At 39.2% G+C, this 13198-nt stretch overlaps 1 protein-coding gene across 1 annotated transcript in view; it reads left to right on the top strand.

Moving 5' to 3' along the window:
- The window catches only part of LOC124595442 (probable aconitate hydratase, mitochondrial), an 83229-nt gene extending 73939 nt beyond the window's left edge, over positions 1–9290 (top strand). Inside the window, exons 14-15 of the mRNA XM_047134186.1 lie at positions 3694–3905; positions 7804–9290. Of these exons, the coding sequence (XP_046990142.1) occupies positions 3694–3905; positions 7804–7944 (353 nt within the window). The 3' untranslated portion in view covers positions 7945–9290. The remainder of the gene's footprint in view (positions 1–3693; positions 3906–7803) is intronic.
- The last annotated feature ends 3908 nt before the right edge of the window (positions 9291–13198 follow it).

Raw genomic sequence — 13198 nt, 5'->3', positions numbered from 1 at the left:
TGGTAGAGCACTTGCCCGCGAAAGGCAAAGGTCCCGAGTTCGAGTCTCGGTCGGGCACACAGTTTTAATCTGCCAGGAAGTTTCATATCAGCGCACACTCCGCTGCAGAGTGAAAATCTCATTCTGGAAACTAGGGGTATTGCTGCTTCATGATAACACACATTATAATATCGCAAATGTAGCAGTGCAGAAGTTACACCAATTCAAGTGGGAAACACTAGGGCACCCCTCCCACTTGTCGTGATCTCTCTTGCTGTTCTTACTGCACCTTCAGTTCCTTAAAAAAAGACCTTGAAGGGTCAACAGTATGTTTGGGGTGAGGATGTGCAGCAGGTAGTTATGGACTTCGCCACACAGGAGGACATTTTGTTTTACCAAATAGGTATCTTCAAACTGATGCATCAGTGGGATGATTGCCTCAGTGCTTATGCCAGTTTTTCCTGGGTGGATTGTGAACTGTACAGTCTTTGAATGGAAACTTTTTGGTTGTCCCTTATGTATTTGTTGTTGTTGTTTATGCTGTGTGGTGGATTGGTGTTAAAGCAGCAATGCAATATGTGTTGTTGCAGTAAGAACTGTATCAGCTACTCCAGTTATTTTACCTTAACATAATTTCTTCTGTCTTTGTTATCACAACAGACCTACGGAAACGTTCACATTGACTTGTAACAAGTGCTTCTTGCCTTTCTACAGAGAAGAGGGGGTGGGAAAACCATTTATTCCCCAGGGAAGAAAAACGGAAGCTTAAACGAAGATCAGAATTTTCTTTTGTTATTTCGATTTTGCTTTTTTCCAGTGACTAATGTGTGTGTTCTACCACTCAACCTGTTCATAACTTTCAACCAATCTTGTTGTGAGAATATTGTAAGTGTTCAGGGTATATACGTGGACAAAGAAAAAAAATTCCCGGATTTCCTGGTTCAAAATACATGTTCTCCCGGGTGAAAATACGCTTTCTCCGTGTTAAGTGGCAGTATACTCTTCCTCGTCACTGTAAAACTCATCAATCCTCTGAATGTTTATGGTTTTATATACCGACATAGAATTTCCCAGCACTTTAGAAAACGAAACTCCTGGGGGAGGGGGGGGGGGGGGGTCATGTATGCTGCATATTTTCGCATTATGAAGGTATAAATTTGAATTCCACCAAACGCCGCATGTTACTTTCCAAAGCATTGAAATCGAGATTGCGATGCGCTTTTGTAAGCCGCCCGCTGATGACAGCATAGGACACGTGATGTAGTCAACCAATAGCGAGATTACTCTTAAGTAGCGCGAACACACAAATAAGAAAAGTTCATGCTTTAAATTAAGATACATCAGACAAATGTGCCAGTAAAATTTTTAATAACTACGTAAATGTCTGATCTGGGCTCTAAATTCTTCTAAATGGTCGTCCTCAAAGAGTTGATTTTTAAATGGAGTCAAATGCTTGGTGATTTAAGAAATTCATCGTACATTCTCACACATAGTTCATCTTGCGCAAAACGAAATTTACTTTGAATGTAACACTTTTCAAAGCACCATTCGCAATATTTCCCGCGACCTGTTAGAAATACTTTCATTTCAGCAGTTGCAAGAGAGCGCCAGATGACAGGCGTCACCTCGCTTGCGCAGCTACAATAACGCAGGAAGCCCATATGTTTGTAAGGGTAAAACAAAGCATTAAAAGATCTTACATCATGTCACAAAAGAAACAAGAAATCAGAAGATACTTCAAGAGCATCAGAGTTTTGTGATCCACACTAAAATGCATAATTCGGCTTATAGTACATAAAGTGTGTCCACATTCGGATCTAAATTTTCTTGGAGTACCAGTGCTGTATTATCTCATGTTTGGTTCTTTATTATGGTATAATGCCATACATGCACTTGAAATGCAGCGAACAGTTGAAACCAGCCAAGAGTATGAAATTAAACACTTCGTTTCAAATAAATTGACTGCCTCAGCAGAAAAGATTAATAAAAGCCAAATCTCTTTATCAAACCGACAAAAATAACTTCATTGTTCTGCAAGGCGATTAATGGTTGACTGTCAGAAAACTGGAAAAAATTCTGAAACTAATAACATATTTTAGCCTTCCATTACTAAGCGAACGTATTTTAATTCATTTGATAGCTCCTGGCCACAAAAATCCGTTTCATCGTCATTTAACGTGAGAGCAATAAAGGAAGACAAAACAACAAAATCACTGAACGTAAACACGGGTCGCGTGGAGACGACCCAGCTCCCCACCACAACTCGAACTGCTCTGTGCATCAGCCCCAGATTTACTATATTTTCGAACCGGGGCAATATTAGGTAGTGGCGCCCAGTCACACTTCCGCAACCAGAAGTGGGACAACGTAGTACTCATACGCGAATAAACTGCAAGTGCCCACCCGCAACTACTCAAACGACTCTAATTTAAACAGTTGTCACGTCACGCTCATCTGAGGCAATTTGTTGTTATGAAGCATTGCATAGTCTTGCTAAGCCTTCGACACACTATGCTGTTGGCAGATGCTTGTATGAGCACTGTGCTTTGTTGTATATGGCGCATTTCCTTTGCAACTTACGTTTTATTTTCGTTTTGTTTTCTCTCGTTCATGTTTTGTTGCTGCAGTATTATTCTGCAGTAGTGGGATTCAGTAATATCCTTTGTTAGAGTATTGGTTCTTACCAGTCAAAATCACAAAAATTTTGCTGAAAACCAAAACACTGAAAAATTACTGGAATTCTAAACAATTCCTGGGTTTTTCCCGGTTTTCTCCTGGATGAAAAAATTCTCAGGTTTTTCCCAGTTCTCCCGGTTGTCCCGGGTCGTATACACCCTGTTGTTATAACCTTAGCTGAGTGGTGTGACCGGTAGTGATTGAATTCACACTGTTGTGTGAATTCAGTCACTATCAGTCACACCACTCGGCTAAGGTTATAACAATTATAACAACAATTATGATAATACGAAAATATGCAGCGTACATGTTACTGCGCATGCAGGATCTTTCCAAAATGTGTCTCATCCACCCTGAGTTTCATTTTCTAAAGTGCCGGAAAGTTCTCCGCTGCAGTATAAAACCATATCCACTCAAAGGATAAGTTTTACAGTTCTGAGGGAAAGTATAATTAACACGGAAAAAGTGTATTTTCACCCAGGAGAAAATGTATTTTTAACCGGGAAATCTGGGAAAAAAAAATCCATGAATTTTTTCCTTATCTGCGTATACACCCTGATTAGAGACTAAAAGTGATGACAGTACATCAGTTGAGTGACAAGCACTCACAAGTTGTACGAGATAAATACATCCGCTGTGCTCCAGCCAGCTCCTCCAAGATTCAGGTTCACAGGAAGCCACTGTGAAATACACGGTTAGACTCCATAACTATACGGAAACTAACAAAAATGACTTCAAGTTTCAGGATATTTTAGTCAAAGTACAGTGTATCAGTATGCTCAGGATTTTATTATTGGTGGACTTCAGAATTTTGTAACTCATTATTTTGAGCTTTTAAAGCTATCTTTATATGTTTTCATGTAATGTCATTCATTATAAGATGTTTTTCAGTAATAAAAAAATATTATTTTTTGGGACATAATTTGAAAAAAAGTTAAGGAGTTAATGAGAGTGTCTGAGAGTGTGTTCTTTTTTAAAAAGACAAAAGAAAGAAAAGACTATTATTCCTTATGTGACTCAACACTAAATGTTTCTCAGGAGAAGGAAGCAGCAGGGAGCTTGCTGCACTGGAACCTCGTTATTTGGGTGGTCGAGCCATCATTGTGAAGTCATTTGCTCGTATTGCCGAGACCAACCTGAAGAAGCAGGGTCTACTGCCACTCACTTTCGCTAATCCTGCAGACTATGACAAAATACAGGCTTCAGATAAGATCTCACTTCTTGGACTTCAAAATCTTGCCCCTGGAAAGGTAAGGATTGATGTGCATTGATAATTTATTTCTCTTTCAACAACTTCTCCGTAGTTAAGATGGTATCTTGAATATCTTTCATGAGATAAAAATTGAAGATAGCTAGGTACTCATAGTTAAAACACTCACTCTGCCTCATGACCTCATTGCTAGCCTGTTAATATAAATTAGCCTCTTTTGGCCTGTAGATTGTACAGGAACCACATGCTGGTAGAGCGAGGGACAGTAAATTTTAAAAATGCTTACTGATGATTTCCATTCCTTTGCTCCGAGCTGAGATACTGTGCAGACTGCTCACAACCTACCCAAGGCTTCAGCAGGCACTGCTGACCTGTTGCTGTTCTCATGGTAAGGATTGCTGATCGTGAGATGCCGTGAACGGACTTCATTCACAGTCCCTGGCCAATGGGAGTGTGAGACCAGGACTGCATGCTCCTGGCTCGCTCTCTTGCGTGCCTACACCTGACCTGCAAACATGTCCCTCTTCTGCTCTCGCATGCCATCCTTGAGACTTGGTCATAGTGGCTACATTCCCAAGCAGTTAGTTGCTTCCCCAGATGCCTCAGATGTACTTCCCGTTTCATGAATAAACATTCCTGGATTCTTTTTTGGAATTTATTGCTTTATTATTTCAATTGATGTTTCTGATCCAGATGCCCATATCACACTTGCTATCCTGCACAATATTGTTGGTCGAATGCTATTTCATACATGTATAAATATTACCTTCCCTTTAACATTGTTTTGTAAGTTGTCAACATAGTTTATTTTTCATCAGTATTTCATTGAAGTAGTGTGATTTAAGGTAGTTGGTTTTGTCCCTCTATAGTTCTCTAATTTGGATTCCTACATAATGAAATTTGATGAATGAGTTGTTCTTATATTCATGTAAAGAACAGCTGCATTTCTCATTTGATGTCTATACATTTCAGCGAGAAAAAGAATATGACTGTTTTAATGGCTTGAACTCTGAAGTTATATTGCTACTTGAGATAATGTTGAATTATGTTCATTTATAAAGGGGAATGTAATGTTGCACTTTCTTTTGAAATGTTTTTGCAGAGCAGTAATTAGGTTTTAATGTATCAGTGATGACATGCTCATTAGAGATAACTGTACAAGGAAACCAGAGACCAGAACAAAATCAGAATATTACAGTCATCCCCAAGTTTCTGGTGCTGCCTCCCAATAAAATTTACAACTGGGGCAGTGAGACACACTCTGCCTGTTGGAAAGCTTGCTGTGACACGTCAGTGAGGAGCTAGAGCTGTAGTGTGATATTTTGAATGTGCAGTGAATAATGATTCTTCATATAAAAATGGCAGCAATGTGTGGGGAGGAAGACGGTGCACTGTGTTTGTGTGGATACTTCATTAAACACATTGAAGAGGCTTTTCTGGCAGGTGGAACAGGGTACAACCAACTGCATATTGTGGTACACATTGGAACAAATGGTGGCTGTTGTGTGGGCTCAGAAGCCAAACTTAGGTAAGTCTAGTGACCGGAAACATGCAGAATTGTTTCCAAAACTGTTTGTGGACCCCCTGGTTTTGATTTGAGTGGAATTTATGAACCATGGACTTTGAATGTTGTGTGGCAAGCTGGGCTGTGGCTCAGCTTTGGGGGTCCCCTATATGGACCAGGGGTGTACTACACATCAGAAGTGGCTACCCACACCACAGACACTGTGTGGGTTCCACGAAAGGATATTTTGGATGAGGTGGCTATCTATCAAGCTCAGATATTGATATATGTAGGACACCCTGAAATATTTATGTAAGATCCAAAAAAGAGTCTACTAAAATTCTAATGATTAGCTGCAGAAGTTGGCAACAGTGAAACTTTTGGGGTAATTATATCTTAATATATAACAGAGAACTGTAGAGAGGACCTCAGCTTGCTAATACATAGGTTCCCCAATCATACTGTCATCATGGAAGACTCATCAATCATCAAAAATTGATAGTGATATTGTAAGGGGATGTGATGCGACATCCTGCGAAACGGTATGAATACCTCCTCTGAAAACAATCTAGAACAGACAGTTGGAAGCGTGCGTGTGATGGAAATGCATTAAATCTCATGGTAACAAATAGACCTGACCCTCTAAGGAGCTACACACTGAAGCTAGTATTGGTGACCATAATGTGGTTTTACCAGCAATGATTACCAAAGTACAAAGAGACTGTCAGTTCATATCTGTTAGAGTAACTTCGGACATTTAGCTCTGGCCATGAACAGGTAGAAAGGCTAGGAGGTTGACCAAGTATTGGGTACAGGTGTACTTGGTAGAACAGTTCTTGGTGTGAAGGAGCCTCAGTGATATACATTCTCTTGTAAATAAACAATGATTGCTGTATACAAGTTGTGAAACAAAGCACAAGAGTGTGGGTGCAGAAATGGTAAGGCAAACATGTCTGTCTAAACAGCAATGTACAAAGCCATAATTAACTACTGTAGGAAAGTTTTATGAAAAGAAGTCTCCCAGAACCCATAATTCTGGTTGTATGTAAAGCCTGTGAGCTATACCAAGGTTAGTGCCCATACACTCATGGCTTACACAGGATAGCAAAAGCAAAAATAGAAATGCTGAATTCTGTTTTTCAAATGTTCCTTTTTAAAGGAATTTCCAGGAGTGCAGCTACATTACAATTCTGGCACCACTGCAAAGACGAGTAACAGTGATATTTGTGACAGTTGAGAAACACCTTAAGTGCAGTACCTGTGTGATTCTATACACAGTCAGTGACTGCAATAGCCCCCCGGCTAACTGGAATATACTATAGAAACACCAAACAAAAATTTGTGACTGGTAGTTTCAAGAAAGCGCAGATCACACCTGTTTACAAGAAGTGTTGCAGAAGTGATCCACTCAACTACCATTCAGTACCTTTCTGTTGCAGAATCTTAGAATGTATTACTAGGTCAAACAGAAGGAGCGATCTTGAGAAGAATGACCTTTGCCATGCCAACCGGCATGGATTCTGAAAACATGGCCATGTAAATCCAAACTTGCACTTTCCCCACATGGCATCCTAGCCAAGGCTGTCAGGTTAATGCAATACTTCTTGGCCTAGAAGACAACATTAAGAGTAACATTGGACTTTTTCATATTATGCAGTTACCTATAATGAAGTGTCTGAAAAAAATGCAGAAATGTTTTATCAGCGCATGAAGATTTCAAAGTTGTGCAATTGGAAACGTGTTTAAATGTTCAGGAATGTAAAATTGTGCACTTCACAAAACACAGAAACTAAGTATCCTAGAACTGAAACATCAGTGAGTCATAGTCGGTTATCTCACTAAAAACCTGAGTATAATAGTTTGTCGCTTTTTGAAATGGAACGCTTGCATCGACTCAGTTATGGGTAAAGCAGGTGGCTAACTTTGGTTTATCGGTAGGATACTGGGGAAGTGAAAGAAGTCTAGAAAGGAAATTGCTTATAAAACTTTCAAGCAGCACATCCTAGAATATTGTTTAAGTGTATTTAACCTCACCAAATTGGACTAACAGTGGATGTTGAATGTATATAGAGGAGGTATAGACACACAAACTACACCATCAAATTCTATTTATGAAGCTTGAAGTATCGATCCTAAGTGAAGAATCTAAGAATATACTAGAATTCTCTACATACTGATCCCCTATATACTGAAAAGACAAGATTAAATTACAATGTGCACAGAGGTATTCAAGGAATTCATACAGACCATAAGTTGAGGAAACCTTAATATGTGGTTCAGTGGGAAGTACCCTTTGACATACATTTTGGTGGTTTGCTGACTGTAAATGTAGAATATCAAAGCCTTATTTATTTGGCATTTTGCTCACTCTGTATTAACACATTTTAACAATATTTTAATGCTGCAGTATTGTAATTTTTGCTGTTTATTTCAGCCTGTAACTGCAGAACTGAAACATGCAGATGGCAGGAAAGAACAGATACAATTGAATCACACACTGAACGAGCAGCATATAGAATGGTTCAAGGCAGGGAGTGCCCTTAATCATATGAAGAGAATTGCAGCAGGAAAGTAAAGGAGATATGGTACAGCATTATTTATGCAAGAAGTAGACAATTGAAGGACTGTAACAAGTGAAATTTTGTGTATATGATGAACATATTGTTCTATGTTCGTAATACTACACATTTGTGATAGAACATATGTGCAGTAATTTACACACACTGAAGTATTGTAAGGTAAAATGATGGGAAGTCCAGGATGGAATAATAATAATAATAATAATAATAATAACAATAATAATAATATGAAAAGGGTAGACTGCTAATCATCACATAGAGGAGGTGTTGAGCCACGGAAAGACTCAATGGAAAGACTGTTAAACTTAAGCTTTTGCCACCTTAGACAGTAGTTTGTGTGTGTGTGTGTGTGTGTGTGTGTGTGTGTGTGTGTGTGTGTGTCGCTTCTGATGGAGGACTTTTCTGTCTGAAAGCTAAAAGTATAGCAGTCTTTTCATTGTGCCTGTCTGTGACTTAATGCATCCTGTATGTGGTGAGTAGCAATCTATCCTTTCCATATTGTTAGTATTTAAGACAGTTATTCTAACCATTTTATTGTAAATGGGCTATTGTTACACAGTGCCTTCTTTTCTGTAACTAATTTTTGATAATTACTGAAATCAACGCCAACATTTAATTGCTGTACGTAGTATATTATGGTGCTAATCATGATGATGGTATGTTACTAAAATATTATGGTCTGCTGTATGTAAAAATTAATAACAGACATCAGTGGAGCAAGATTCACAAAAGTTGAAAAAGATGCCAGAGAACTGGAAATTTCTCCTAAAGATATCCAGGACCACAATCTGCTTGAGAAAAAATTATGAATGTACAAAGATTTCTGGGAATAGCTGAAGTTGAAGACAGGGAAGGCTTGGACCAAAGAGAATAAAGAACAACATTGGAAATGAAAGGAGGAGGAGGAGGAGGAGGAGGAGGAGGAGGAGAATGGAGTCATATGATTGTTTACTGAGTATGGACCAGTGCAGCCCTAAAGACTGTATCAGTTGAAGTAAGGCTATTAGTTTTATACTCATTTCCTAAAGCATGGAAGGAGCCTGGAACATGCAAATATGTTCTACTCATAACTAGGGTATTGTGGTGTTACACTTCAAAAAGCAATAATTGAAGTGTGTTGATTTCTGTCTCTGCAGCTGAGACACTTGTTTGCATTGACAAATGTGGTATCTACATTCCTATATGCCTATTGTAAGATAGACCCTGAGAGCTTTCTAAACATTCCATTGTTCTGTAGTTGGAATTTCAATCAGATTTAAATATAACACGTTTTGTGGAGTTTGTTATTCAGATGGAAAATAAATTGTGGTGCTTACTTCAGAATATAAGCTTTTTTCGTATATTCAATCAACTTTCTTATTGTCTTGTCATTTACACCTTTACATCAATGTTCATCCGTAAATATTAACAAAGTCTCAGTAATTCACTATTAGTTCAGAGCAATTTAGCAGCTTTTTTATGTATATGTGCGTGCATGTACATGTTAAATTGCCTGTACATAAATGTGGTATTTTCATATTTCAAAGCTGAATACCCTTATAAGTAAAGCTATGATCAGAAATCGATAAAAAGAAAAAGTATCTTTGTGCTCACAACGTGGCAGTGACACACACACACACACACACACACACACACACACACACACACACACACACTACAAATGTAACTGCACGATCCTTTGGAAATATTTATACCTTATTTTGGTAAAGAAAAAGATAAATTTTATCAGGTATTACAGAGAAAATTTATCAGTACATCCAGTCAAGGGACACTGAATGTGGGGATGGAGAAAGGGAGGTTGCTAAAATTACGTTAGGAAACTGCGAGAAAAAAAAAAAAATACAAACAATGGCTTGCATTTTCTCATTTTGAGAAGACAGAAGGGGCGATCTGTTTTACCTGTTAAACACATACTAAAGCCAAGATCGCATAAATATCTCTTTATTTAAAACAGCCAGTTTCAAGAGACTTTGCTGTCATCTTCAGGTCTGTAAAAAAGTGCATGTACATGGAATATGTCTCATAACATAAGATGTGATATTTGGAATAAGGTTGGCATTACAAAAATGGAAGTGAAACTGTTCATTTACATACTTCAAAATATCTTTTTGTTATAAAATGTGTTCATTTTATGTTGTACCTCACACCAAGGAGGCATGTGGATAAAAAATAGCGCATTACAAAAGGTTTGCCTTAACTAAAATATTTAAAAACAAAGCACCTTGGGCAAATAGCCATGTCCAATCAGATGATTGTTACATAACAAAAACACAGTAGCACATCTGTTTACATAAGCTGGGCATATTGTAAACATTGAAAATCCACCTTAAATGGTGTATAAGATACAACTGTCTGGTAGTATTGCAAAGGTAACGCTTGTATAGCGTGTTAGAGCCACTAGATGGTTCTGGCATCAGTACCATCTGATCAGAGCGTAAATAATTATCTTTTCACTCTACAGTTAACTGCTTTATTGAGTGGCCTTTAAGAATAGTTACGATTACAAAACTTAAGACTGAAACATAGTTTTAGTTCTCATAATCCCCTTCACACATTCTTATTATTGTATGCATGATAGGAAAGTTAAGGTATTTATTCTGCTGTTGTTTACTACATTGTTGTTGTGTTGCATGTATGCCACAAACACAACAGGCACACAAATGCACAGGCCTAGGAGGGGGAGGGGGATGGCAGAGAGCGCTGGCCTTAAGCCTTAGCACCCACCAGAATCTACAAACATTTCAACATTAGAAATAGTAAAGCATTGCAGTATTGGGGGAAGGGGGGGACTGGGGACATTTACCCTCAAACTACAAAGTATATACAAACTTTCCATTGTAGGGCCCTGTACCGACTCACCAAGCGTAACAGGCATGGGACTCCATCCCACAAACTGACATCTAGCACTGGTATAATGCAATTAATGCATATTTCCATGTCTGCATTCAACATTCTGGTGGTTACACTGGTTATTAATGTATCAGTATTTCACATGTGCAATGGCTTATATCGCGCTTACATTAACCTGTGATCTTGCCAGTTTCATGTGGCATCAATGCTGCAGCTCACAACACAGTGACATTCAACCCCACTGCCAGTGCTACACAACTGCACTGGTACCAAATGCAGTTTGGTAGCACTGCATGCAACTGTTGGCTTCTCTACTTCCAAAATGCCAAGTGTGGAGCGAAGTAGGCACACTGGGCTACATATGAACAATAAGAACAATAAGCTACCTCACACATATTGAGCTGGACATGAGCTGCTGACAACTCCACGATCTCAATATGTGGATCAATTAATCACATGTTTCAACTCGGCAGAAATCTGCACTATTCATGGACTTTCCTCTTTGCTGACATATTATTTGTGGACTTCCTTCAATGTTCTGCCTCTCACCTGACCTCAAACAAGCAGCTGCTGTGAGACCCAACACCTGATCACTGGGCTTTTTGCCCTGGTTTCACCTCTGGCAGTGCACTCCGTCTTGGAATCTACTGGTTAATTAACAATGTTAATGACAAATGCTTGACTATCATCCAAGAAAGCAATATGGTCGTCAACACAATCATGATGACACAGCACCAATACCTCAACACTCATCAACAATCAGAGGTTCTCTGCAGAGATAATGAAAACCTAAACCTTCAACTTCACAACATTATATGGGTTCTCGCGTACGTTCTTGAGTAACATAAGATGCTAGCGGCTGCCCTCCCTCCTGACGGCCCTACCCCATCGGATTGCCACCAAGCAGACATGCTGGTGACGCAACACAACTTTGCACAGCAAACACAGGTTAGTTATCACTTTCTGCTTTGCCTTCCAGTTCATGGACTCCACATTCTACCCTCTACATGATGTGCACAAATGCTCGCCAGTGCGCCATTTGCAACAGCACAATGCATCACTTCCTATCTAACCCTGGCCCACGGACTTGCCACAAGGCATGCCAATTAGCTCCTGCAAGCACTCAAGACAGCAATCAACGACCTCCTTCAGTCAGGGATTGTTTTTGCCCCTCTGACAGGTCCTGAGTGTCATCCATTAAACTTGGCGTGAAAAAGAACAATTTTCTCTGACTTAGCGGTGACTACAGAGTGCTTAATTTCTGAACTACATAGGATAGTTACCCCATTCTCAACACACAGGACTTCACTTATTCACTCACAAATGCAGTCTTCAGTGTGATAGACTGCAAAATGTCATATCTGCAAATACCAAATGCATAAATAAGATGATAAAACAGTGATCATTACCCTGTTCGAAATCCTGTTCATGCCTTATAGTCTGAAAAATGCTGCCCAAACATGGTAGAGATTAATTGATGGTATTCTCTTTAAATTAGATTATTCTTATGCATATCTCTTGTTTTCCTCTTACAACAATCAAGACCATGCGTGCAAGCTCAAATTAGTTCGCACCACCGTCTGAGAGACTGGGTCATCAAAAATGAAGAAAATGCAACTGCAATAATCAGAGGTTCCTTTCTCAAACACACTCTGAACGCCGAGCATTAAACCCATACCGCAATGGACTGAATTCATCTGACAGCTACAGCTTCACAAAAATATCACAATTTACAATGATTCCTTCGACTTCTCAAATTTTACCATTGCCATCAGTCACATGTGGCTGAAATTAAAGCCCCACTCACCAATGCTCTCGCCAGACCAAACATACATGGCAGGAAGAATCTGGTATGGACACTGCAAATGCAAACTGCACTCAAATGAGCAAAAGCCAACCTCGGAAAAGCAATGGTGCTTGCCCATCCCTTCCAGATGCACCCTTCATGGTCATGATAGATGCAACTGAAATGGCTATCAGTGCAGTCTATGCAGCAAGGAATAGATGGCGAGATGCAACCCGTACATTTTTTCTCAAAGAAACTTAAAACCTTAATAGTCAAAGTGGTCTGCATTTGACTAAGAACAAAACATGGAGTATGAAGTGGTATGATTCTTGTGCAAGGACATTGAAGGAAGACACGTAGTGATGTATATGGGCCATAAACCAGTAGCAGATGCAATACACAATCCATCAGAGGTTATCAACCCGTCACTTCCGTCACCTTTACTTGATCTTTCAGTATACTAACAGTGTTGGATATTTACGAGGAGCTGATAATATTGTTGCAGATTACTTCTCTTGCATTAACACAATCTTCTTCCACATAGACTACACTAACTTGTTCATGATCAACCGATCAGCCCATTAATCACCAAACTCATCAACAACACATTAATC

Source organism: Schistocerca americana, chromosome 2, assembly GCF_021461395.2.
Source record: "Schistocerca americana isolate TAMUIC-IGC-003095 chromosome 2, iqSchAmer2.1, whole genome shotgun sequence".
NCBI lineage: Eukaryota > Metazoa > Arthropoda > Insecta > Orthoptera > Acrididae > Schistocerca > Schistocerca americana.
This window is presented reverse-complemented; position numbering and strand designations above follow the sequence as displayed.